The sequence below is a fragment of the Ciconia boyciana genome, chromosome 4 (genome assembly GCF_034638445.1).
Source record: "Ciconia boyciana chromosome 4, ASM3463844v1, whole genome shotgun sequence".
NCBI lineage: Eukaryota > Metazoa > Chordata > Aves > Ciconiiformes > Ciconiidae > Ciconia > Ciconia boyciana.
In genome coordinates this window covers 67,783,079-67,810,941 of record NC_132937.1, presented here as the reverse complement: position 1 = coordinate 67,810,941, position 27,863 = coordinate 67,783,079, and the positions used below count along the sequence as shown (strand labels likewise).

At 39.1% G+C, this 27,863-nt stretch overlaps 1 protein-coding gene across 1 annotated transcript in view; it reads left to right on the top strand.

Annotated features, from left to right (window-relative positions):
* The first annotated feature begins 737 nt into the window (after positions 1 to 737).
* ADAMTS19 (ADAM metallopeptidase with thrombospondin type 1 motif 19) overlaps positions 738 to 27,863 on the top strand; it is a 151,869-nt gene continuing 124,743 nt past the window's right edge. Inside the window, exons 1-2 of the mRNA XM_072859462.1 lie at positions 738 to 822; positions 1,814 to 2,424. Of these exons, the coding sequence (XP_072715563.1) occupies positions 738 to 822; positions 1,814 to 2,424 (696 nt within the window). The remainder of the gene's footprint in view (positions 823 to 1,813; positions 2,425 to 27,863) is intronic.

The window sequence follows — 27,863 nt, the reverse complement described above, 5'->3', positions numbered from 1 at the left end:
AATCAAATTACACAAAACCAGGCAGAAATGGTCAATCTCTGCTGCTCCCTGAATTTGATGCAAAGGCTGTGCAGAACGCGTTGCTGGCGACAGGGAGGAGAGGAGCCCTTCCTGCTGTCGGGACACATGCGGTGCGTGCCCTGCACGGCCCGTGGAGGCGGGCGGGGTGCGAAGCGCGGCCTCCCGTGGGCCGCGCCCGCGCAAGGTGCCCGCGGCGCGCGACCGGGACCCGGCTGCCCGCGGAGCCGCCCAGGCGCCGGCCCGCGGCGCGGCGGCGGGCTCGGCGGGGGGGGGGGGGGGGAAGGAAAGGGGCCGCGCCGGGTGCCCGCCCGGGCGGGGCGGGGCGGGGCCGGACGGGACGGGCCCGCCGCGTCCCGCCCCGTGGGGGCGAGCGGCGGGCGGGGGCAGCGCGGTCGCTGCCGCCGGGGCGCAGCTGCCCGCCCGCCGCCGGGCGCTGTGTGCGCGCACGGGCCGCGCTCCTGCCTGCCTGCGCCCACACACACACACGCACACACACGCAGACCCCCGCATACCACCGCCGTGCGCTGCACGTCCAGCGCTGCCGGTGCTGCCCGCCCGCCCCGCCGGGACGCGTGCTTCGCGCCCGCCTGCAGTTTCTCCGCGGGCGCCCAGGTGGCTGCGCGCCGCCGCGATCCCCGCCCGGCCCGGCCCGGCCCGGCCCGGCTCGGCTCGGCCCTCCCTGTCCTGCCTGCCGGCGTCCCGCGGGCGCGGAGCCGATGGGGATGGGCGGGAGGATGCGCCTGAGCCGCGTCTGCTGCGTTTTCTACCAGCTGTGCGTGCTGTCAAGCGGTCTCGCCGCAGGTAAGTGCGCGCCTTCCGCGGGACGGGGCCGAGCCTCGGGGCGGCCTCCGTGCCCCGCCGGCTGCCGGTAGCCGGTACCTGCCCATTCTTAAGCGCCTTAACAGCAGCGCCCGTCCCCCGTAACCGATGGGTGATCAGATAATGCATGCCTCCACTGGGAGAGTGCGTTGCAACGCACTCGTCTGTACGAGATACTAATTTTCATACGCAAGCCTGTCATCACAGCAGTGCTATTCCTAGCGTGTGTAGGATGAATGTGTAAATAAAACTGTTTTCTGTCTCAGGCTGGTGGAGATTGTGTGTACTCATATGTTTATAAACATAATGCTGGTATGCTGGGAATTTTGGTTAAATTGTGGTGTGGTGCGTGTAATGCGCAGACATCACTAATTAGTGATTATAATTCAGTTCGATCATAAAGATAATGATGATACAGCATGTGCGTGCATCTGCCACTTGGACGTGCACTCGCAAATGTGCGGCCGTGGGGTGTGTGTGCGTTTGGCTGCACTTTTGAAAACATAGTGGGTCTTGCAAAACATGCTGAGAACAAGGTTGAAATTTTCAGATTTTTTTGTTTTCCCTGCTAAAATAAGAAATTTTTTAATCTGTATCAAAAAGTTGCCACTTTGTCTAAATGATGCAAGGTTTGTGCAGCATTCCGTGCGCGGAGGTGGTGGTCATGAAGAAGAACATCCCTAGCTACTGGTACAAACGCAGCCCAGCTTGAGCTCCAGCTCTCTCTCAGTGTTTACCAGGACCATGGTGTGTCCCAGACCCCTGAGCAGGCACAGAGACATCTAGCGGCTGGCCCGTCTGTGTAAGGACAGGATGAAAGGGCCAAACGGAGCCCACTGTATTTTGGGTGGCATGCTTGGTGGGCTGGGACCCAGAAGGAGGGTGTTGTGGGGGGCATAGGGTAGGTTTCTGGCAGGTGCTGTGTGCTGCTGGGTGCTCCACTCATTTAAAGCATCTGCTGGCCTTCCCACAGGTCTCCATGCTTCAGAAGAAACCGAGGAGTGGGAGATCGTCTTCCCCGCGTTGTGGAGCAGGGGCCAGCAGGAGCCGGCGGGTGGCAGCGGTGGTGGTGGGGGCTGCAGCGCCGACCCCAGCTGTGGGAACCAGAGCAGCACCCTCAGCACCCCTGTCACACCTAGCCCAGTGGCCGGCAGTTCCCGGGAGGTGCGTTCAGTCTCCTCCTCGGTGGAGGGGCAGGCGCAGGCTGTGGGGGAGGCGGCAGAGGAAGAGGACACTGAGGATGAGTATGAATCTCAGGAGTTTTACCACTGGTCCCCCCTGCCCCAGGGGTCTGGTGCTGCCTCTCAGTTGCCACCACCACCATCCCCCCCGCCACCGCCTCCAGCAGAGGACGGAGATGAGGTGCTGCTGAGGATCCCGGCTTTTGCTCGGGAGCTCTATCTGCTGCTCAAGAGGGACAGCCGCTTCCTGGCTCCTGGCTTTGCTGTGGAAGAGCGGCTCGGGGGTGAGGGCAGAAGCCCACCCAGTGCTGCACAGTCACAACCTGAGAGAGCTTGTTACTACAGTGGTGCTGTCCTCCGCTACCCGGGCTCCTTCGCCTCCTTCAGTACCTGTGGTGGATTGGTAAGATGACTGTGCATGCAGGGGTAGCACCAAGGTCTCCATCTAAGTGTCAGCTTCATCTGTCTCTTTTCACTCCCATCCCTTTCCTAAGGTCTTCTTTCTTTCATATCCTCTTGGGTTCTACCTCTGTGCTTATCCTTATTTTTAACCATTTTGCCATTCATACTTTTATTATCCCACTCTTAATTTTTCTCAAATCGTACTTCTGCCTTTATCCTGTAAAGTTTTGATGTTCTTTGTCCCATTTCCAGTTACGCTTTTGTCTCTCAGTCCCAAACCGTTCTTTTTTGGATCTTCTTTTTATTCTTATGCCATTCTTTCTTCAACTTTTCTCATCTCCATCCCTAATTTTATCTTGGTCTGCAGTGTGTGCCTGTAATTAGTTACCTCCATGCTCACTTTCCTTCCTTTTCCCTGTATCATCATCTCCTCCAGTCCATCTGTAATCCATTTGTTCTTCATCCCCATCTTATATTCTAAAGTTATCTTTCTCATCTGTGTTATCTTCCTTATCTTTTGCATCTTAGTTTTCAGACTGTTCTGCCTTTCCTACTTCTAGCAATACTTTGCATCTGTTTTCTCATCTTCATTATTCCTTTTCTTTCATTCCTCTCATCCCTGTGGCCTTTTTTCTCTACCTCACAACTTCCCGCATGTGGTACCTGTAGTTACTTGGATTTGGGCTCCGTATCCTTCTTTCCTTTCAATTACTCTATAGAAGTACACAATGAGTATGTTCTCAGCAGAAATGTTAATACATTCAGACCTTTTGAACGGTTATTACTTCGGTGGCATACCTCCCTTAGTTAAAACAAATTTCACCTGCTATAATTTCTGTTGGGTCAGTCATGATTTTTACTAGATAAAGACCAGAATTAGGCACTGACAACAGCAATGGGATCCAGTGAGCTGTGATCCCAAGATACTTGGGGGTTGATGGAAAGAGTAGAAAGCAGCTGGGATGATGTAAAATACTGGCAGGATTTAAAACAAAAACAATTATTACTACTGTTATTCTCATTTTGGGCCTTTATATAGCATCATAAATGCACACGCCTGCAGCACTTTACAGAATATGGAATACAAACAGTAATGGCGCTGGGGAGAGTTAACATCATGATGATCCTGGGTTTTTTGGGTGGCTAGATGGGTGTAAATCACCACAATCATGTGATAGATGTTTTCTTGTATTTCTTTCCAAATTTGAATGTCTAACTTGCTCCATTGTTGATTCATGAAGATATGCCTGCCTGGTTTTTATTTGCATGGTCATGAAGTGAAACCAGGTAAAATGTGGAAATTTTGACTGCTTATTCATTTGCCTGTTTGGACTTATTCAAAAGTCAAAACCCAAACTGAAAGTGGTGGAGAGGGAACATAGGTGGATTGACACCAAATAAAATATTTGCCTGCACTGCTACAAAGTGAAACCGCCAACTTTCACACAACTCTAAATGGTTGGCATCTGATTATTGACGTTCTGTCAGATTTTCCAAAGCATGGTAGCAGAATTCATTGTGGAGAAAAATACTGAAAGTCAACTGAAGGTGGTTTGAAAGCAATCAGGTAAAGGATTTTTATGTTCTGGAAAAGCATTTGACTTCTGTATTTGACTTCTGGTCTTGTTAGAATTTTACTTCCTTCTACATTGCGTATGGGTAAGATTAGGTTAAAGAAAATCTTTGCAAAGAAATTGGTAGAGATAATTATCACAAATGTCTGCTCAAAAGCGATGTACATCATTGCATATGTGTAATTCCTTTGACTTGATTTATAAATTGAAATTAACTGTTTACATAGACCCCAGTTCCCTAGGAGCCCCATTAGTAATTTTTGATTCAGTCAGACTTTTCCTAGGATACCAGTTTACTTCCAGCCTACTGGCCATCTAAGCATGCATGCGCCTAGATCATGTTCCCCATTCAGAAAGCTGCAGCTGAAATATAAACTATCCTATGTATCTCAAATAAAACTGGAAACTGTTGTTGATCTTGACTGGTGTCATGATCCTCAACTGCATAGTCTTGTTTGCAGTGAAGTAGTTAAGCAGCTGTTCTTCCTGAGAGTGTTGCTGCGTCAGGCACATAGTTAAAAAAAATTGCACAGTGCTATTATGTCAAAGTTGTCATAACAAATCTGAAGTTATTTGTCATTCTTTATTCAGTCATTGCTTGGGCTCTATTACATATGTAAGTTGCTCTGTTTCCAAAAGTCTTGAAAAAACATCATACATACATTGCATATTCCACCCTGTTTCCTCTAGGCCTTGCCCTGCAAAAAGAGCCAAGCAATATTTCAAACTACATTTTCTCTTCTAAGATGTAAAAATCCGTTGAAATGGGAACCTACAAATATTTTATTGTAGTTACCTCAATTAAAATTTATTTTTTCATTTTATATATAAAGAAATTGCAGAGAAAATATGGTATGAATGTCTTAGATACACTCTCATTTCATACACTCTCATTTCAAAGCGCTGCAGACTTTGGGTTAGGATTACGAGGCTGCCTACACTTTAGGAAGCCAACAAGTGGGCTATAAGTCCCTTAATATGCAGCTTAGATTCCACTCAGTAATTTTTCTTTTCAGCGTGAAATACAGCATCTCTGTCTAACAACAAAACTGCCACCATTCTGCTCTTCAGATGGTCGCCTTTTAGTGAATGTCTTTATTCACTGAGGAAAGTGACTGCAGTCTGACAGACAGCAGTGATTTTGCTACACAGGAGGAAGAGTGAAGAAGTGTAAAGGCCAATAGAAAAGGTTTGGCCATCATGTGCAGGGGAGGGTTATACATGGCAGTACAGATGTGTGGCTGATGCTGTAGGGCTAGTTTTGTGAAAAGATACTGGATCTTCAATAAAATGAAAAAAAGGCCATGCATAAAATTGCTGTGCCATCCAAGTTAGGATGTTGGTGTTGGTTCCAACTTCTCAAGGCATGGGGAGACCTGACATGCCAGTGACATTCAGGAAATTGGAAAAATGTCTATGTAGAAGTCTTAACAGCTCCTTTTATAGGCAGAAAGACAGAATAATATTGTTGCAGATGTTAGGCACCTTATCCCCTTGAAGTGGGATTTAGATGCTTTTTGAGTAGTTCACTAGTTGCGGTTGGGTAAAGCGTGTAATGTACAGCACAACATTAAAGCTTCCCCATACTTCTCATTTCACAATTCTTGAGAGCTTCAGTAATGTGTTTTTTCTTGAGCTGTTCGTCAAAAGCCAGTATGGAGGGGTGATAATAATGGGGTTCATAACATACCATGTTAAACATGTGAATATACAAGTGAAAAATGAGAGCTGTACTCACAGATAATTACTGACCAAATTCTGACTGCCAGCATTGGCTTCATTTGGCAACCCATCTTGACAAATGAAGGAAACATAACTCAGTGGATATTTTCTAATCAAACTAAAGACTGGAGATATGTGTGGACTGTCTAGAAACTCCATCACGGGGACCTGGATGTAATCTCAGAGCTCACATGATCAATGTTGACAGCCCTATCCAACTCCTCGGTAAAACGCTGTGGATTCTTACATCCTTTTGTAGCTCAATGGGATTGGCGTTGAGTACATTTTGGGATTCTGCAGTGGTGCTGCGGGAAGATTAATAAGGAGAGGTTTCCAAGAATTCTCCATCTGTATGCTGACTGCCTACTTGTTGTTCATTGTTAGCCAAATACCAGGATGTAAGCAGTCCTGCTGATGCCAGTGAGACTGCTCTTCTGAAAGTGATGAATTGCAGAGCTGGACCATTAATTGTTTAAATGGTCGTTTCTACTGCTTGCTTGTGTTTTGCCATAATATTTGAAATAAGAAAAAAAAGCATGTCAAATGTTGTTGAGGAATTTTATTTGTAACTGGTAATATATATAACTTACAACTGGTAGTTCTTTTAGAGCATGTTGTAGGAGAAGCTTGCTGTGGACTTAGAATTAAGAAATCTGGCTACTGGTTCTTTACCAACAATCTGCTCTGCTGCTAGCATGGAAGTTGAAGTAGTCCCACTGCATTTCCCTGAAGAGAGCTGTAAACATGGCAAATGTGTGCTTTATTCCCTACTCTTTTCATTTCAGAAAGAGAGGCATTTAATGTAATTTTTTTCTCAGCACTGAATTGCTTAGATAGTACTCTATGGCTATGTGGTGACAGGCAGGGGTTTTCCCAATGTTTCTTTTTCTTTTTAACTGAAGCAGTCTGCAATAGAGAACAGCTAGATAGAGAAAGGATTTGAATGTCTTCTTATACCTCAAGCAATGGGATATGTTTAGACTGTTAGGAAGTGCAACCAGGAGCAAATGTATACACAGAGGATGGACAGAAGAATGCAGCTCCACACAGCTATGCTGTTCATCGCAGCACTTAGCAGGTTGTCTAACAGAACATGTGTGGAGATCTGCCTAAACAGACAGCATTGCCAGCTGGGTTAATTTACTGGAGAGAAGCTTTGAAATTAGTCTGTGTGGTTCTATATTTTCACTGACTCTTAGGAATGTGAAATGGTCAATAGCATATTTATAGTTCTCTACATCCCTGAAGGGTCAGTGTCAAATACTATTTGCAATGAAAATTAATGTGCATTTTCCCAGTGACTTGAGTGGGAACAAGTCTTAACACATCTCCAATCCAATCCAGGGAAGAGCGCGCTCTAGAGAAGTGTATGGTGCTTTTATTAGGCCTCATTGCCATTAACAAGCAGGTATTTGAAAATCTGATCAATAGTTTATAGACAAGAAGTCACAGTTTTACTCCAGCTGTTATACATACATTTAAAGAGCACTATCCAAAGCAATGCTGCCAGCATGAGCAAAGCAATGGGTGTCAGTAGATCTGTGTCATGCAGAGATGTGCCAAATATCATTGGACAACAACATTTTAACAAATACTTCTGATGGTAACGTCCTACTTTTACAATAAAACTGAAATAAATTGGGATATGAAAAAAACTATGTGCCTTCTTTGGCTAATGGAATGCTCGTATGGTACTTCAGTAAGATTTGGAAAAAAACCTGAAGCACCCTTACAGGAAATGTATGATTTTTTTATTTCTGACACAAACTGTGTTTTGAAGATTAGTGCTATTAACTAATAGTAAGGGAATGACACAAAATGGATTCAAAATATTTTAGTTTTTTAGGATATTCTAAATTCACATGACTCTTAAATTTAGGACACATAATAGAGCTTCTACAAAACTGGAATTTTTTATTTTGTACCTATCCATCGAGGATAGTCTGACTTTACAGGTTGTCTCAGAACAAGTGGAATGAAATTGTAATCGAACAATAGTAATACAATAAAATTTTTTTTTCTGTATTTCTAAAATTCTGCACACAGTCACTTTTGAGGATAGGATTCAGCCTTTTCTGAGGGTTGATTCTCTTGTTTTGACCTAGAGAATCCTAGAGAAGGATTTTAACCACAGTGTTTCAACATTTTAATATGATGAAACTCCCAAGGAACATAGTTCTTAGTTACACTTCCTAGTGATTCCTGCAATGACAGTAGTGTCTCACATGCAAGTATACTCGAATTTTTGGACAGCTTGGACAGTTTTGGAGGGCTGTACTGAACTGCTACCTTTTGGTTGTACAGCTTCTTTCAGTGGCAGTGCAATACTTAACCTGCTGCAACTCCTCTCCTGGCATAGGGTCAGACTAATTGGGAATGCACAGATTGTTTGCACTGGGTGTGAGTAGTGAGCCTGACATTTGCAGTGCAGTGCCCATGCAAGGTAGGTCCTTGCTTTTGTGGGACTCTCAGAGCCGGTGGTCAGGAGCAACTCCTGGGCTTCATGAATTGCCCTGAGAAGCTGTGCTATGACAGGTTGTAAGCTCCTGGTGTAAGGCTCTGAGACTTCTTAATAGACTTCTTGCTTCGATCAAGCTGGAGGGCTACTATGCCATTACACATCCTGGTCCATACAAGTACCAACATACAAGCCTGACATGGGTTAAATACCAAGCCTGTTGTCAGCCAAAAATAGTACCCCTGCCTCCCCACTTCAGTGATGTTGCCATTACACATTGGTATTGAGTAACTTCCATGCCAGATGCTTTTCCGAAAGAAACTGGAGACAATTAGAGCTTCTTTTGTGGTGAGGGTAAGTATTAGAAAATAGAGATCACCAACAATTTTTCATAAAAGGGGAAAAAAAAAGATTGTTAGCAATATTCATGGTCCATTTGACACATACAGGCTAAAGTTTGACATTGCAGAAGGAGGATTATAAAATTAAATAGGATTATCCTTAAAGGCTGCCAGGATGAAATGAAGTACATACTCCCTCTTTCTATATACCCAGCTTCCTGGGACCGTTAGATGAAAGAGAGGACCAATACAAGCAGTAAAATATGTGTTTAGATCCCCTCTTTTTAAAAACTAGGGCAAACTCAAGACAGAAGGATGTGGGAAATCACAGGTGGGTTTTTTGAAGGCTTTTTCAGTTACCTATTTAGAATGCTAAACTCTTTATTAGTGCACAGTCTGCCTACTGTTGCATTGCGAGTTCGTTAAAGAAATGAAACTTTGCTGAGGGACAGAAATAAATACGTGAAAGAGGGTACTCTGGGAGTATCTGTGAGGCCACAAGTTCACCAAGTTTTGCTTTGCTGACTTTAACTTATACCTTATTTGTGTTTTAAACATCTTTAAGTGGACAGTAGAAAATTTGTCGTCAGTAGAAATAGGTGGGCAAGGTAGGGCATGAGTGGAAATGTCAGCCCTGAACAGAAAGCAGCTTTGCTCTGTTATGAAAGTGGGTTTCTTTGCAGAAAAAACAGAAGCACCCTGGGAGAATAAAGTTGGACAAAAATTTGGGCTTCCCACCTCTGCATAAGGTAGAAGAACCAATGAAATGTGGTGGTGCTCCTAGGAGAATACCCATACTTTCAATGTATGTACTGAATCTGAGCCAGGTTGTTCCTCCTGGATTTACATGGCAGTAGAACATGGGAGAGAGGAGGGCAGCCAGGCTTCTAGGAAGGAACAGGACAAAACAAGTTGTTTACATGAGATTACTTTGGTATGCTTAGGCAGAGACGCATCTTCCTCCAGCATAGGTTTATCTGCTGTTTTTGTTAATCTCCCTGTTATATTAAAATCTCTTCATTGTAATCTCACCTTGAACATCTAATGAAACACAACTGAAAACACAGTAGAGAAGCCAGAGAAAATTAAAATCAATAAAATGACTATGGCCAGCTGGAATAACCAGCGTATATGTACAAGCAAAGCACTATTAACAAACATTGCTTTATCCTGCCTGAACACCAAGTTAATTACAAACAGAACTACTAAATATGGTTCATTTTTATTTTTTCATAAAGAAAAAGAGTACTGGAGATGGTATCCCTTTAAATGTTTGATTAATGTCATTAAGAACCATAAACCAACAAAGATCTATGTAAAGATAAAGGACTAAAAACTCTTTGCTTCTGTTTTCCTTCTTGAGCTCTGATGCTGTAGTCTGTTGCTATTAATCTTTGCCTTTCTGGATGAAACATTTGGCTGGATTTTTGTTTTGTGTAGCTGAGAATTCTTGCTAATTGATAAGGATAAGTCTTTTAAACATAGGAACACTGTGTTAATGTAAAGCTGAAAGGTTTAGAAAATCGGTTTTGATTTAGGCTGAGGCTACATTTCAACTATAATGATCTCTGTTTCCTTTAATATTAAACACTGTGGCATGGTACGCGTGATGTTGGGCCAAGATGCCTCAGACCATGTGGTAATGATTCCTTTCTCCTTCTAAGAGCTATCCTATAATCATGTAATGACTCCATCCTGAGACAGGTTTGATTTGTGATTCCAGTCCTGCTTATAATAGCCTGCTGTTCTCCTGAAGTGCTTAGTTTCTGTACAAATACTGCCTTTGCAATATATTTCTAAGCCATAATTAGAAATGAGAAATATGCTATCTCCAGACTAGCTTTATTTTTAAAAATTGAGACTGTTGTGAATCACTTGAGATCTCTACCCATTGTAATTAATAGGTATAAGATTATCAAGGTTATTTTGCAAGATACAGAAGTGAGATCGTAAATCAGAAAAACTGGATAAATCCGTTAATGAGTAAAGTTTTTGCATTAATTAAATTAGTAAAGTTCTGACCCTTATTTACCCAAATTTGACTCCAAATTTTACTAATTTGAAGGTAACTGCTTTAAAAAGAAAAGACAGAGCACTCAGCCTCTCCCAGCTACAACTGTTAAGGTTAATGAAGTTAGCATTTTCTCCAAGTCTTGTATCCCTGACTTTTGTTCATATCTCATGATATGTGCCAATTGTTTCTTCTATAACAAATGAAACAGGATTTTTAAAAGAAACAAATGTTCTCCATGCTGCAACCCTTGTAATTTTATTTTAAAAGCACTGTTCTTTGTCTTTCATTTTTAAACGATTTCTTGGACCTGCAAGAATGGAGATTCTTTTTGGTAGTTAATGACAAATTGTGACAGGGGAAAAAATAGGTACATCCATAATTTCCAAGATGTAATACGGTAAAAATAGGGGAGCTGGGAAATAGGGAGGAAACAATAGAAAGCATCAGGTGTGAGAATCATTGTGGGGTTGATGGTAGGTGAGGGAATTCAAGGAGAAGTCTGTGAAAACTGATGGTCATGTAGAGGTAGCATGCAAATGATGCACATCTCTCTTTGCTATGTGATAAAGAGAGCTAGCAGGGTAGAAAGGGATGAGTGGAAGCCATTTGGATTTGGGGGAGAATGAGGTATTTGCAGAAGTTCTTCTGTAGAGCATGTGCCTTTCCTTGGTTTACTCAGGTCTCTCACTGATGACTTTAGGGACATAGCATGAGGGTTGGTTGGTTACTCCTTGTTTAGCAGAAGCAGCAATGTAATGGAAATAGTGTGAAATACGCTGAGCACATGCATGTGTGTGTTACATTGCATATCCAGATGGTAGTTGGTCAAACTTCTATAAACCAATAGCCCAAAATATCTATGTTAGATTTAAAATCAGATGTACATCTGTTGTGCATTAGCAGTTCACTTAACCTTTTGTTGTTAACCTGTCATTGCCTGGACAATCTGGTCTTCTTGGTTATTTCTATTAGTTATAATAATGGAATAAATAAGCAAAGAAGTATTATTTGGAAGGGAAAGAATGAAGAAGATTTCTAGTGTTAATTGTAGAACAATGTGTTTAGAATGATAAATCAAAAGATTAGTTGCTAATAATACATGCATCTGCACGTAAGTGAATAGAAGTAAAATTTTTTGGAAGCCTGTGCTGTGAATGTTTTTCTTGGGTCCACCGGTACTTCAGTCAGAATTATTTTCTGAATGAGTTTTGCATCCAAAAATGTAGAAATGTGCCCAAAACTGACTTGTGAAGTGATTTAGTTTCTGTGTGATTATCCTCCAACAATTGCATATGCTTGTTTTATGATCTCAGCTGTGCTACCTTAAGTTCTCATTAGATGTCAGAAGTTTAACTGGGTCAAGTCAGGTCAAGCTTATTTAGATAGCAGTATGTTAAGGAAAATACAGATATTTCTGCAGGTGATGTTAATTCAGCTAGGGACAACTTTTTATGATTCAGTACAGAGTAAATGTCCTGTTATATCCCTCTGGGCTTAAGGGGATGTTGGCTGGGAGAAGTGCCCAAGTAATGGCTAGAGCCGTTATAGTAATGCCATCTTTTATATAAAATGTTAAACTGTGCTTCAGATGTGCTTAAACTTCTCAGTGCTCTTTTTGTCAGTGAGAACACTGATTAGCCTGGTGCTTTGATTATAACTTTGAAAACTCAGGTGTAACCCTGCTTCAAGGCTTCTTGTATGAAGTGCTTTGCTTTTCTTGTGAAGATGGGAGACAGGAAAAAAAAGGAACGTGATAAAGGACAAAAAAAAGCTGAATGCCTATTATTATGGGATACAGCAGCGGGTGAAGGCTGAGTTCTTATTCTTGGTATGTGCAGGGAACATAAAGCCAGGGTTGTACACATAGCCTCAGCACTTAATATTTAATTGTGGTCTTGCTTATTTTGCTTTTTAGAATTCTCTCTAGGCATAAAGCTGTCTGGACCTATGCTTCTGTTGTAAGCTCTGCATGAAACTCTTCTAACCTAGGTGATTTTTTAAATCTTCTGAGAATTTACAAGCTTGTTGCAAGTTAGGGGACGGGAAGTTGCTTAGGTGATTCTATGCCTAGATAGATCCTCAATCTCTTTTGTCCTTCTATGACATAAATGGACCTCACGCCAAATATTTATTAAGTAACATACGAGGGGACTGAGGGAGTTAAAAGTTGAAGAGGGTTTATAGACTAAAATGGATACAATTATGCATATAAAAAACTTAGTTTTCCAATTTCTGGCTGATAGTCCTAGCATGTTTCCCTTTTTCTGTCTGATCACCTGTTTCTTCTGTAGTAACCTATCTAAGGAAGCATAATAACAAAGATTTCTTCTGTGTCCCTTTGGGGTTTTTTTGCTTCTAATACTAAATTATTTGCATTGGAAATAATGGAAGGAAATAATTTTTTCCTTTCTTATTTCATTTTGGGTGATAGATCTTTTGCTTGTTTTATGCAAACAAATTTGCTTAAAAGTGACCAGCCAGACTGATGCTACTTGGTTCAAGATGCTAATACCAGAACTCCATTCTGCTCACCATATGTATTCTTATGCACATAAAATCAAGCTCTCTAGCTTTTAAAAAAAGGAAAGAAGCCTTCTTCCAAAATCTATTTTTTTTCCTTTTAGTTAAAATAATAGTTCTTGAAAAATAATTAGGTACTGTTCCTTCTTTCATGAGGGTAGCAGAACTTTAGTTTCTATGTGCAACAAAAGGTAAATTAATATTTTTTTCCCCAGAAAGGGGAAGGAGAATCTAAGCTTAGAAATTAAAGGAAAAAACTATGCATTGTTTGGAAAAAAATTTAGATATGAATTTCAGTTAGCAGTGGAGTCATAGAATTATATGACTTCTATATATATTTAACTTTTTTAAGCAATGTGAATCTAAAATTATAATAAATGGTGAGTCTTATTTATTTATCTTAAAGCCACGAGTTCTGGATTCATGTAATTCTAGATAAAGATATAAAAAGCCTAAGCATAACTTTATTTTATAGAAGGGCTGCCTTGATTTGTTGAATTATAGTTCTGTGCCCATAAATATAATTTATTTTCCTCTCTTGAATTGCTGTTTTCCACAGTTAGTAGTTTTGGCAAATTGTAGATTTGAACGAGACTGAGTTTCATGGAGTGTTGCCTTGAATTAAATAGTCTTTGAATGCAGTTCAGCCCCTCTCTCAGAAGAAAACCAAAATAATGGAGTCATGGATAGATATTTCAATAAGGATTAGCAGAGATTAAATTTCTCTATGGGCAATCATGGGCGGGTTTTGGAGCTGTGCTACATCCCTCTGTGGCTACAATGAAAGCACATGGGTTTGAACAATGGTAGCTCATTGATATGCACTATTTGAGTGTTCTACACGGATGAATCAATTTAAACTTGGATCCCTTGTATTAGTCTTTTTGGTACTAGTCTAGGTGTTTTATCTAATGTAGGTTACATAGATAGTTGCTGGTATTTTCCATTTAAATCTCCTGCATGGGACTCAGCATAGAATGCTTTGTGCTCATCCTTTTTGTACTATTACATTTTTGCCTGCATAAAATAGCATTTCAGGTTCTGATAGGATTAAATCCAGGCTTGCACTAAAGAAATGGGGTTAATGCGGTTTCATTAGCTAAAGGTACAGCAGTTTGATTCATAGTCCAAAAGACTGGTTTTTAGTCTTACCACAAGAACTGCTGAAGTTACTCATATTACACCAAAATGCTCTAAAGAAACACATCTTTACAAGCACCGAGTCTTTAATTGCAAGGATTTTTTCCATAAGTGATATGTTTCCATAGGTGTTGCTTTTTCTAGGACTAGTCATGTTTAGCTATGCAAAGGGACTTTCTTATACAGTATTAATTATTACTGAAATGTTGTTATTTAATAAATGATCTGGACTATCACTAAACCAGTTCATTATAAAGAATTTTTAACTTAAGTTTTATGGAATAGAGTTTTTTAAATCCTGGCTTACTTTAGAGAAGCTGTTGTATTTATTCTGGAAAGGGGACATGGTTGGGGTTGTGAATTTTTTTTTTTTTAATAGTAAATCAGTGGTGGTGTTCCATTTAATATAGCATGTAAATGATAAGCAAAACCAAGTGATTGTTAAGATCATGCATTACTCAGTTATGACAACATGATAGACATAATTTATGGGTTAGGTGGCTGTTTTAAAAATGGATTTTTATGCCAGTTCTGCTTTGAATTGTGCAAGTAAAGGGCTGTATCATGCTTGTTCAAATATAATTGTACCTTGGTTTTCAGTTTGATTGTAGTTTATTTTATTGGTCTATATTAGTCATCTGTGGTTGGTTGAGCATGTTGCTCCAGCATACTTCTTGAAGTGAAATAAAATAAGGCTTTCCAGGACATTTCAGGCAACAGACAAGAAGCATCTTTATTCATTAGTCAGTTGGTGCATGCACCAACAATGGAGTTGAAGTCGTGCAACCACATAAAACATCTGTTTAATGTATGATTGTGTGGGGGACAAATTGAAGATCTTTGTCCATAGGACTTAAGTGTTTGATATCTTTGATTTTTTTCCTTTGGTTTAGAAGCCTTGGCAGTTGATTAATTCTTCCTCTTGTAATGGTAGTTACTTCCTTTAGTTCATCTGGAAACTGTGCTTGAATCACGGTCAGCTCTGATCATTGTGTTTTTGATGAACCAAACTGAAAGCGTGGCCCTTGTGAATTGCTTTACTATTACTGCATCTTCCAGCTTCTTGAAACATAGACCTACATGAAAATGAGAACTCATAAAAATAAAAAAATAATTCTCTAGCTCGCATAAGAACAGATCAAAATATGAAACCTGAAGGCCAAAATGCTGGGAGACCACTGAAAGAACTTCTTTTAAAAAAAAAAAAAAGATTCAGATTGTAGTTGACCATTTAGAGCTGCAAGTACAGAAAGTTTATGTGTTCTTGTAGTAGAATAATAAATTCCATTTTAATTAAATTGATTTCTGATTAATAGAATTTTTTCATGCAAGTGAGGAGGAATAAGCTAGGTGACAAATTCATTACCTTTGCACAGATCTTGCCTTCTAGTTTCCTTCTCTTTACTAGCTCTAGCTCCATTTATTATTATTTTTAAAATAAATTAATTTTGTAGCATAAGGATAATAGGCAATGAATTTTTCTACACACTATAAAATCAGAATCTTGATTGTAGAACATAACTTTATATTTACTATCACAGCACTACCATTGATCTAAATTGATATGAAATCAGATCTGGATCTGCTTAGGGTTTAGGCAGAAAGGGTGGAATACTGTATCTTGCTTTATTGAGCATATATTGACCAGAGTAGATTAGGAGTTTTGAGGGTTGCATCCATGAAATGAGTTTTCCATAACAACAACCTCATTTGTCTTCCCTTTTAACATTCTAAAATTGAGAAAGTCTCTTCTGATCTTAACTATAATGTGGTTACCCTCTTACTGTAATATCAGGGCTTGATCATAGTTGACATAAACACAGTGGTTTTGAAAGAGACATAGGATGGTCTTTAGTGTCATTATTATTAAAAAATTATAAATACTTAATGTTAGGCAAGGTTTCTGAGCAAAAGTTACCTATTTTATTAACTCAGCTTATGCCATTAAAATAAATAGACAACATTTGAGGCTTTCTAGCCCTTCCTCAGAGCTTCTGTTTCTTCTGTAATAAAAGCAATACTACTTCAGAGATAAGAATAATTCCAGAATCTAACAATTTAACTTTCTGAGATAAAGAGTAGGAGCTACTGAGTGAAGGAAGAAATGATCAGAGAGACACCAGTAATTTATTACATGGTGGGTTAGCAGAATAGGTGATGTTTTCTTTTGTGACATAGTCATGATTGCTGTAAAATCTGTATTGTTTTAGGCATCTAAGGTTGTATCATATTTGTTTTCTTAAGGATTTCAGAGTGTGCCTTGTGTGCAGTTATGGATATTCTGCACATTTAATAGCTGAACCACTGACGAAGTCTGGCTTGTCAATAGCTGTCTTGATTCTTACTGATATTAGTCAATCCTTGGATAGTTACCTGGAGCAATACAGTTTACAATACAGTTTTTTAGTTTAAGTTAGTTTAAAACCCAATTTTTTTCAGTGTGTCTTTAACCCAGTGTGTCTTGAAAATAGGTTTTAAATTGACTGTCACATACGTAATGTAAAATTTGACTTCCCATTTCAACAATGGCTTGTGGCACTTGGATCAGAAATGCTAATTTAATTTTAAAATTTTATAAAATAAAGTCACCTGTGCTAAGAGTAGTAGGCTTTCTGTACCTCATAAACTTACAGAGTGCTGCATAAGGAAAAGAAATAGGAACATTTCTGGTAAGCCTGTGGTAAGTCTGCATTTCTTAGTTTATAGTTTCTAAGTATAAATCTTTAGGTGTTAATAATTTTGAATTTATGAATTTAAAGATTTATCTGTGGAATACTTTTCTTGAGTGAACATGAAACTGTGTATGTGAAAGAAAATGGAATTTCATGTACTGCAAACTCAAAGTCCAGATCATCTCTGTATCTCATAATTTCTCTCTCTTCCCTCTCCTTTTTCTCCCCCTTTGTTTAAAGGATGTAGAGACTAAATACTTGATAGATTAATAGATACATAACTGTGGAGAATGTGTATTTGGAATCTGGGTAGCTGCAATTTAGTAAAAAAATATGTTTATTTACACAGTAATTTTAGCTGTGTAACATGGTAACAGGAAAAAAGATACATTTAGAGTATTTATGCTTCTGTCAAACATTTTTCATGTATATACATTTTCATGCAACTGCAATTGTTTGTGTTGTAGATGTTGCAATTGAAAGCTAGGCTTTAAATTGTGGTTTATGTCAAAATTTTAAAATCTAGCCACTAGTTTTGAATGTCTCAGATTATTAGTATTCAGCATATACATTTACACTCCCCAGACTGAATGCTAGTTAAGAATACATGAGCATAAATGTCTTGGCCAAATTTATATTGCAAGTCAGTGACAGAACAAGATTAGAATTCACAACTTAAAATAAAGACAGAGAAAAAGTGAAAAATAGAATTGGACTAAAATTTAGAGATCAGGACAGTATCAACTTAGTACAACATCACAGCCAAATACATGTCCCCTTTGTGAAAAGCGATGTTGATGTAGGCAGTGGCATAGGTCAGCTGTTATTACCAGAAAAAAAAAAAAATTCCAGCAGAGCAGAGTTGTAGGGATTATTGAACCTAAACTGAGGAAGTACCAAACGAGCTGTTATATCTTTTAGAAATTGTATACAAAGAAATGTTCTATTATTCATGCCGGATTGCAGCATTGTTGATCTTCTTTTTAATACCTTGCACAAAGATATTTGAGTAAATTCTCTTTCTTTCCGAATGTACATTACACTTCAGTAGGATTATGTAAATTTTTCATTATGCTTTTTCTCTTTATTTGCATACATCCCTTTGTTGTATTCCATGCCTCACCTACTGCCTACAAGGACCACCAGGTCCATTTTAGCAGATCTGCTTGCCATCTATCCATCTGTCCATCTATCCGACTGTCCATTCATCCATCCGTCCATCCATTCATCCACCCAATGGGAAGTACGTTCTAGTGGAGGGGGTGAATCTATCCCAGGGGTTGGACTTGGCATTCATGCTTGCTGAATTTCATGAGATTCCTGCTGATAACTATTCGTAAATATATATTTATACATATATTTTATATGTGTAGGTTGGATGGCACTAAAATTACGTCACGTGAATGATTGGTATCTCAATGAGACCCACATTTCCATCGTTCTGTGGCTTCAGTAAAGATGCTGGGGCTCTTGTTGGCTATCCCTGTTCTTTATGTTTTTATCTGGCTCATAGGTGACATTCTTTGTCCAGTCATATCTCTTCGACCCCCAAAATTTTAAATTATCTGAGGGTTACTAGTATCTATAGTGCAAATCATTAGGTAACAGAATTATCTTCATGTGACACATTGGGAATAAGTTATCTGCAGTTAGACACAGTTGGTTTGCTTGCCATCTATTTTTTAGAAAAATAGACTATACAACAGGAATGGTACATTTAGCTTTAGGACTTTGTAATTCGTATTTGTTACATTTCTGTTCGAAGTGTTTGAAAATAGCACTTAGAATTGCCTTATGATAGTAGTTTTCAATGAATTATTATTAAAGATACTTCAGTTACCTCAAACTGGAACAGATTAGACTTGTCGCTGTGGAGAGAAAGAACAGCATACACACATCTAGTTCATGGGACAGTCTGTGTAGGGTAGTGATTGTTTATAAAGGTTTCTGTAGTTGTTCCAGAAAGAGTCATCTTAAGAACTATAGGGTTTTGCTTAGTACCAGTGTCCTATTTACCTCCTTTTAACATTCGATATTTTGAAATTTGAGTTATGGTGCACTAGTGATTTTGAAATTTTTTATGTATGTTTAAATTATGCTGTGCCTTCTCAGTGCAAGACTTAAAAGGGTTTGGGATGAGTTCTGCATTTTAAAGAATTGAGCCTCTTCCAGTGTTTTGACACAACTAATTTGAGTAAAGCAAGCCACAATTAAACTATACTTCTGGGTAACTGCTGCCAAAAAAAAGAGTGTTCAGTGGAGTCCATTTACAATGTGCTGTTGAAGCAATAAATCTGTGAAAAGAATAACATATGTTTAATTTCAGTAAACTTCTTCTTAAAGTTTGTTTTTTTTAAAAAAGGAGAATCTATGAAAGCTTATACATGATGTTGTAATGAACCTGCTGGCACGTTACTTAGGAGAAACAACTGTCACCACCGTATATAGCTAGTAACATGTTGTATGCCTCACAATACAGGAAAGTAAGTAGCCTCAAAGACTAACAGACAAAACTATTTAGATCTAGGAAATTGAGACAAAAAAGGTATTTTTGTAAAAACAGAATGTCAGATATAACGATGACCTTAAAATAACAAACTGGAAATAACAAATGGTAGGAATTCTGTTATTCCTAATGATCCTGTTATGTGTTTGCCTGTTGTTCTGTGCTTTCCCACTTCTTAAAGACCTCATTCTCCATGTGAAGCTGGCTGCCTTTCAATTCAAGATGTACCTTTGGTGTAACTTGGTATGATCGTTCTGAAGTCCCACTTTCACAAATTTAGCTGGCAGAGTGAGAGACGGGGTTCCAGTGAATTTTGCCTGGTTTTCAGTGTCACTTTTGTTCATATTAATGTGGAGAGAAGGCAGCGTTTTAGATGATAAAGAGCATATTCTTTTTGATGATTTAGTATTTTGAAAGGAGAAAACCCTCTTGTTGGAAAGCTCCTGGCCACTTCTAGCTATGAAGAGCCTAGCTTGGATTTTGTATATGAACAGGAGGTAAGATTGGAAGCAACACCTGGGGAGTTGACTTTGCTTTAGTGGTAAATTCAGAGCTGGGAGGCACAGGAGAATTAAACAGACCAAAGGCTGGTGTAAGTGGCATCTAGTGTGACTTACTACTTTTATACTACATTTATGGATTTGTTTTATAGACTGATGACTTAGCTGGCAGTGACAGGAGGAGGAAAAGATTGTGTATTTGCTGTTCACAGGATCATTATGAACCATCGGGCACGATGTGGGTGTGAAAGATGCATCTAACTGGTGAAGGACATCTAGTGGGGGTACAGAAATACAGAAACTTCACTCATTTCACAAAGTTGCAGTTAAAAGGTAGCTGAAATATGGCTTTCAGTATTGTTTACTGATGTTCAGAGAGGGGAATTCAGTTGTTGCTACAAGGATAATTATATTAGTAAAGCCTATGTCATCAAGCAACCATCAAAGTCTGGTGTGTTTATCATCACACAGCAGAGACTGTGATACAATATGATTACCTTTTATAAAAACACTGGAGTCAATATCAAGGAGCCTGGAAAGCTGGCCAAGGAGGAAAACAATGTGGACCTGGGATCAGATGGGTCTAAAATAATGGCCAGGAATAAATTAAGGTTAGAAAATTGGAAAGATTTCCGACTATTAGAAGACAAACATCTGAAACAAATTTCAAATAGGAATAGTAAAATAATAGAGCAGCATTTCTACTGAAACTACTTTAATTAACAGTAACAGCAAGGAAATACGTTAAAAGGAAATCTAGGCTGATAAAGGATCTGTGTTACAAGGGTAAGTGTAAGAAAGCCTCTATTTTATGAAGTCTTGAATACGTAGGGGGCTGGACTTGATCTGTGGATCTAACACATCTAAAATACAAACGCAATTTGCATTCTCTGTTCTAGACTCTTTCTTATCCTTTATTCATTTTTCAATACTACAGGACTTAAGCAGCGCGAATTAAGATAGTATAATGAGAATAATGAAATAATGCATGCTGCATGTGACATAAAGAGAAAATTGGATTTGATTCAGCAAGTTGAGTTTAGCTGAGTGTTTTTAATATTCCAGTGAAATTTATAACCAAACCTACAATTTCACAAGTGATGTATAATTCTCTTGGTTTGATTTCCTGGCTAAAGTAAAAAGATTGAATGGCTTTTTATGACTTTGAGACAGTAATAAAAAAGCTGAGAATCCATTGTGCTAGGTAAGTCACTAGAGGAATCAGCCAGTTGTTCTCTCGTCTGGTGCTTCTTTCAAGACAATGTCATTTGTTCAGAAAATTATGCATGGCCTGTGTTAATACCAAGTGCTCCAGTCAGCACTGGAGAAGTCCAGATGATTCACTTGGTAGCAAGTGGTCTTTTCCTGCGGAGGTTTTCTCTCTTTCATGGAATACACAGCTTTTTTGTGTATTGGGGTGTGTTTTCTTTTGTTACAGGTGCTTCTTAAGTTTGGGGATTTTTGATACTTTAAGCAACAGCTTAATCAGCCAGAACCGGGGCAAGAGCTTCTTGGGCAGGGGAAAGGAAAGGGAGTTTGAACACATAATTTCCGCATTTGACAACTGGTTTATCAGTTCTACTAAATTCTTCTGGAGAGCAAAGGGCAAGTGTACAGTAGTAGCAAATGCACTGACTTTTCTGGAAATAGTGGCACAAGCAGAACAAGTGGACTTCATGAGTGACGTGACAGTATTGTTGCCAGCTGATAGTTCTAATAAGAAGAATAGAGAATAGTTGGCATGTGAAGAGGTGGTCGCTTGAACCTGATGACCAGCCTGTTACATTGCACAGAAAGCTTGGCACCTGGAGGGACTTGTGTCAGGTTCATGAATTTCACTGCTGATGGCAGTAAGTGAGCATCTGATTTTAAAACACCACCATGAGTTTAGGAAGCACATTTTGTGCTTTTGTCTAAAAAAAGGCACTTAAATGAGAGAGATTAGAATTGATAAATTTTATGTATTTTATTTGCAATTTCATTTTGTGTATGTTGAATGCCTGTTTACTAGTGAGTAGCATAGTGAGTGCTGCTGAGTAATAACATAATTATTTTCCTGCATCTATGTGGATTTTTCAGAGAGTGAGGAGTGTGTATTTATGTGTGTGTATAGTCATTGTAAACACTATAAAATGGCAAGAGAAGCAAGGGTATTAACTACTTCAGCATTTTAATGTTATTCTTCAAAAATTACAGATTTTTAAACAGTATCTCCTTAAGATGGTGATCATGAAAGATGGATGTGCTGTGCTGGAAACTAGGGAATTTGTACTTGCTCTGCAATTTGTGTTAGTCTTTAGCAAAAAAGGGTTTTGTACCCTTGTGTTCACCTTTGTGTACCAAGTCATAGCACACCCTTTTAGGTAATATCTTGATTAAAAATAATCTTAACCATGTAGGCTAAAGCTCATTTGGTATAAAGTCCATGAAATATAAATATATCTTAATTACACATTTATTATGATGATCATGTATTGTATCATGGGGAATACATCAGCTTTTCATCTTTGGCACGGATTGTTGTGGATTTAGAAAACTCCGTGAGACAGAAGAAAGCAAAAGAGATGAGAACTTTTATGGTAAACCCAGATAGCAGGGGACATATGATAAAAGTGACAATGCTGAAACAAAAAACAGATGTGAAACATGGATAAGGACATTGTAACATTGTAGTGATACAGATGGGTTTTTGACATAGACCCTTGTTGATCTATGTGCCTTTAGAGCTTTTTCCTTCCTTTATTTAAAGCTGGAATTAATTGAAACACTTTAAAGCTTATTAATGAGAAGTTTACCTGTAAGTATTGAAAAGCTTTTTTGAAATGCTTGGGAAATAACAGTTTGAACTACCTACGCTTATGTTAATTTTATAATATCTGGTTTTGTTGTTTTATCACCTTATGATAGGTGTGCAAAATGCATCCTCTACCTTTGAAGACATTGTATTGCAGCTATGCAGACAGGTTACGCTTGAGGGTAAATTATCTCAGATATGAAATGAGAATTTCCCAAAGTGCCCTACAAAACCTCTGACTTTCGAGTCTTTATCTGGGAGGTGTGAGTACTGATCATTATAAGCTGTGGACTTCATAGCCTAATGATACAAATTATACTGAAGCATTTTTCTCTAACTTCCAATAAAATGTAAGTCCATCACAAAGAATACATTAAACAAAACTGAGACATTTCTGTGGATACCTTTTGCATAAATTAAAAATACATCACAAATGTGAAAAGCTAGCCATGTAACTTTGGGTATTTATACTCTGTAAATGGCCAATGTGTAAATAAGCCTATGTAGAATTTTTTTTGTCTTTCATAGAAGTGCAGTCAGCAGTTGAGAGATATACGTTCTAATCTCAGAGGTTTAGCATCTAATCTCAGATTTTTATCTAGGGAAAAGAAATGTGAGCTTCTCATTCAACAGATTGGCACTATTTGGGACAATTTGGGTGAGTAGGTTTTTGCAGAGCTGTGGGATTCTTGCAGAGGATACAGCCTATCACCAACTTCCCAGTTGAAACTCAAATACCTTTTCTTAGCTTAGCTGTATTTCAGCAAAATGCCATTGGAAGAACCCAAGTCTTTCAACAAGATAGGTTGCACATCACTGAGAACTGAATAACTACAACTGAGAACCTGAAACTATCATGGGAAGCTTGTAGGCAGTGAGCTTGGACCATGGCCACGAAACAGTATGTTCCTGGTAAGATGTTCTTATCACCAAGTCAATTTGCTGCTTCTCCACCACTCTTCAGTAAGTAGGAAACTGAAAGGTATGGAACCCTGTACAGGCCAGATAAAAGGTTTTCTTTTCTAGGTCTGGCAGGAAGAGCTTTGTCTACAATGAGATGCATTTTGTTTTTGCTTGAAAAGCTATTCTATCTAAGTAAAGTTTTTAAAAAAAGTTAATGTAGCATTCATGTTGGAGAGCTAAAAAAATAGAATGTCAGTTTGAGCAAAAGGTAATGTTGCTGTTGGAACTTTATTTTGGCAGTGCTGCAATACTTGCTATCCTGGATTTTTTTTTTTAAGTTATGACTTAACTGCACATATAATAAAATATACATGGTTTCCAATGGAGCTGATTTAACTTTGAGCTGAAACTTTTAATTTATAAGCATAATTCAGAAAGAATAGGGAAAAATTGAAGTAGGTTTAATAGATTTCCAAGGCATTTTTATAAAAAACAAAAAGGGGTTGAGGAATTAATTCTACCTGTATCTTGTTGCAATTCACCATGTATAATGTGATACGTCTTAAAATGGTATTATTGAATGTTCCCTGGTAATCTTCAGATTGTACAGCTATACTGAATTGATTTTATAATCAAGTGATAGTTATGTGTTTCCAGCTGGGTTTCATAAATATGAAATGTTTTATGTATGTGACCATTAATAGATATTCTTAAGGTATTAAAAAAAACCCTAGAGAAGTGGCTACTAAATTGCTAACATGTTACCATTTTAGAGAATGTCTGATAAAATTACAGGTGATGTAATTTACATCCTCCAGACTAAAATGTACCTTGACTATCTGTTTTCTTGTAATAGCAGTTGAAGCATTAGGAAATTCTACCTTGCACAGAGGCAAGAAGCCAACAAGTAGCTGAATGGCAGTGCCTTATGTAAAGAAATGATTTCTTGTGCTTCACATCACCTGCAAGAAATATGGGCAGTCCAGCTGGCCATAAGGGGAGAGGCACACTTTGACAGTGGAGGCAGGCAAGAAGAAGTATTGCTGGTAAGAGTGTAGGAGGTTTTAGGAGTGGAGGTTTTATTTTGAGTAGGTCTGGTTGTGGTGCACGTTGGTAAGAAAGGCATTTGTGGAGTGGGATTGAAGAACTGAGATGTGCAAAGGGACTTCAGACTGCAAGATATAAGTTAATGTTCAGTTTAATAGAGAAAATGTAGCTGTATCAAAGCAGCCTTTCGTGAGCTCCTAGAGAATGTCTGCAAACCTGAATGAAAATCAATAGGTATTTCACAGTCCTAGCAGTGTCACACTTGTGACCTTATATCATGTTGCCTCAACTGCCTTGTTTCCAAGGTGTATTAAATTTGTCACAGCTCTCAAGTGGTATTTAGGAGGCTGTCAACCTTTTACAGATTGTGAGATTGCTAAAATTTGACAACATTGAATCATTTCCAAAGCTACGGATCTGTTGGCTTCTTTGAGTTCTAGTCTGCTGAAGGACAGCACTGGACTTAACCAACAATGTCTGTAAGCACTTGCAGTGCAGGGATCACAAGAATGGTGTTTCTATGTTACTCATTATAAAGTGGAAAAAAAAGGATGCTTTTTAAAAGTCTGTAAGTCATGGAAAGTTAAATAACCCCTGTCCACCCTTCAATATGTTAGGATCTTAATAGATCCTTTTCCATATTTTTCTTACCATAATTTTTATTAATGGTCTTGATATATTTTTGAGATCTCATTCACTGTGGTTGGAAAAAGAAAGCTAACTAGTTTTACTTTTGTATCTTGTCGGCCTTTTTCATACTCCAGAACTTGAATCCTTCCTGCACGGCAAATAACTCTTTAATAGTGCTTTTTGACTTGTAATCTTGTAAATGAGCAAATGAGAGGAGGAGGAATTGTTCTGTTTATTTCCACTACGGTTAAAGTTTATGCATACCATAAAGCTACTAGTACCAGTTCCCTCCTGGAGTTTGCTGTAGGCTGTGAGCATACAAACGACATGTTTGCTCTGTTCTTATGTTCTTTCTTGTCAACTGTTATGCATTGTCAATGAGAGGATACTGTACAGGGTGGACCTTTGTTCTGACCCAGTCCAGTTGTTCATATGTACTTAACATACATGTGATTGTGTTCTTAATATTGTCAATCGGCAATTTTATCAGTGGTGCAGGTGATCAGCCAGCCTGGCAAAACAGGGTGACGACAACTTTGCTAGATGGAAAATTTCCTTGAGAAACAGGTCATCAAGATTTGAGAAGGGGAGAGTCAGAAAAATGATGCAATTTACATATTTTTGTTGAAAGATTTCCCTCTAAAAGATCTCTTGAGAAATGAAAATATTTCAAATGTGGTCTCCAAACAGTAAAGGCACAAATGCTAAAATCTATTTTAGGTGCTTTCATTCAGTAAAGCTAACATCTGAAATAACTGGTAACATCTTGCAATAGATCTCAAATTTATGTTACAAAAAAATTTATTGCACACACAACCTTATTAAAATATTTTTATTGTGGAGGTAGTCAATGATTGTTTGTGGTCACTTCTTAAGTAGACTTTACTTTGTTTAGTTATCATCCTGCACTGTGAAGACAGTTTAAAAATCATAGTAAATATTAGAATATTGGCAATTTAAGCAGTACTTGTACCAAATACAGCAGTAATTTCTAATAATGTGTTTATAGAGGGAGACTTAGGTCTAAAAGAGGAAATATTTTATTTCTGGCTAGAAAACACGAAATTTGGAATCTGGAGGAAATGCCAAACATCTTAGTGTTTGGCTGGCAGTGAATTAATGGGCAAATGGAAGTTTGAGAGGTAACAACCACAGACCCTCTGGGTGGACCTGATATCCTAGTTTCTTTATCCATGGGTCTCCTTTCCTTCATTTTCTTTTCAGCAAATCAGATTCCTTTGGATTTGTGTCCTTTCTGTGATCAGCTTACACTTCACTCTCCACTGTCAGCTTGAGAGATTCTTGCTCAGTCAAGTAAGGTTATGTGAATAGTAGCACCTGTTGAAATGTGTCAGAATACACAAACCCATCTCAATTTTGCATGCTTCACTATTCTACTTAATTTGTTTCTAACAAAAATGAAGAAATCCTTTTGCATGTGCAACATCAGCTTGTTTTGATAAAAGTAGTCATCATCTTAAACACCATGAGAGCAGCATCCTATAGAGAATGATTTTCCTAAAGGTTCAGGGTAGTGTGTATATTAAACCAGACTGGAAGCAGAGGAGTTTGGAAGAGTTTACATGGAAAACCTTTCATTTTTATACTGCAGATGACATTAATATTTTGGTGCTGGTAGTTATTATATGCTTATTAAACTATATGTATGTTTTCTGCATCTGATAGGGATGCATTTTTCCTATGACAGTATTGCTACTTGCCTTGGGCAGTATGTTGGGAGTGTGAAGAAGTACAGTTTCGTACAGTCTGTCCTTGCACGTTGTGTGCATCTGCTTCACAAGACAGCGGAGAGTAGACTGTAGGGAAAATTTTTATTGGGGTCATGACATGGCAACTCTATGTCCATTTATTACTGAAATCTAGTTTAAAATGCCTGTGAATGCATGAAGAGACAAAAGAGTAGTGAGCAAACAGGAAAGGTGTAACACGCTGGGAGTTTACTTCAGGTGAAATTTTGAATCTACTGCTCCTTTAGGGGAACACAGCATTATTAGGTACACCTGTGTCCATGCAAGCATGCAGCTGGTAGTAATAACCTGCAAGACAGGGACAGGCATGTAACTCTGTACAGGTGGTCTCTGTGGGATGACACCAGGGACTGCCCTGGGCTGACCACAGCGGGTTCCAGTGGGCTCCAACGGACCTGCTGCAGGGCACAGTTGAGCCCCTCAGCCAAGGTGGCAATGCCCCTGGGAAAAGGAAAGGGTAAAACAACAGTGTGAGGAGTGAGGAAAAAAAGTGAGAGAAACATCCCTGCAGACACCAAGGGTAGAGGAGGAGGAAGAGGTGGTGCTCCAGGCGCTGGAGCAGATATCCCCACTGTAGATCCTCCATGGTGTCCTCCCAGGCCGGAGCAGGTGGACATGCCCTGAAGGACACTGCAGGCCATGGAGAGCCTATGCTGGAGCAGGCTTATCCTAAAGGACTGCAGCCTGTGGAGAGGGAGGAAGGGTAAAGTGTGAGGATGAGGGAGCAGCAGAGAGAAACTGTTATGTGCTGACCGTACCCCCTGTTCCCCACCCACCCTGTGCCGCTCGGGGTGCAGGGGGAAGGTGGTGTTTTCATTTGTCTTTGTTTCTCACTATCCAAATCTGTTTT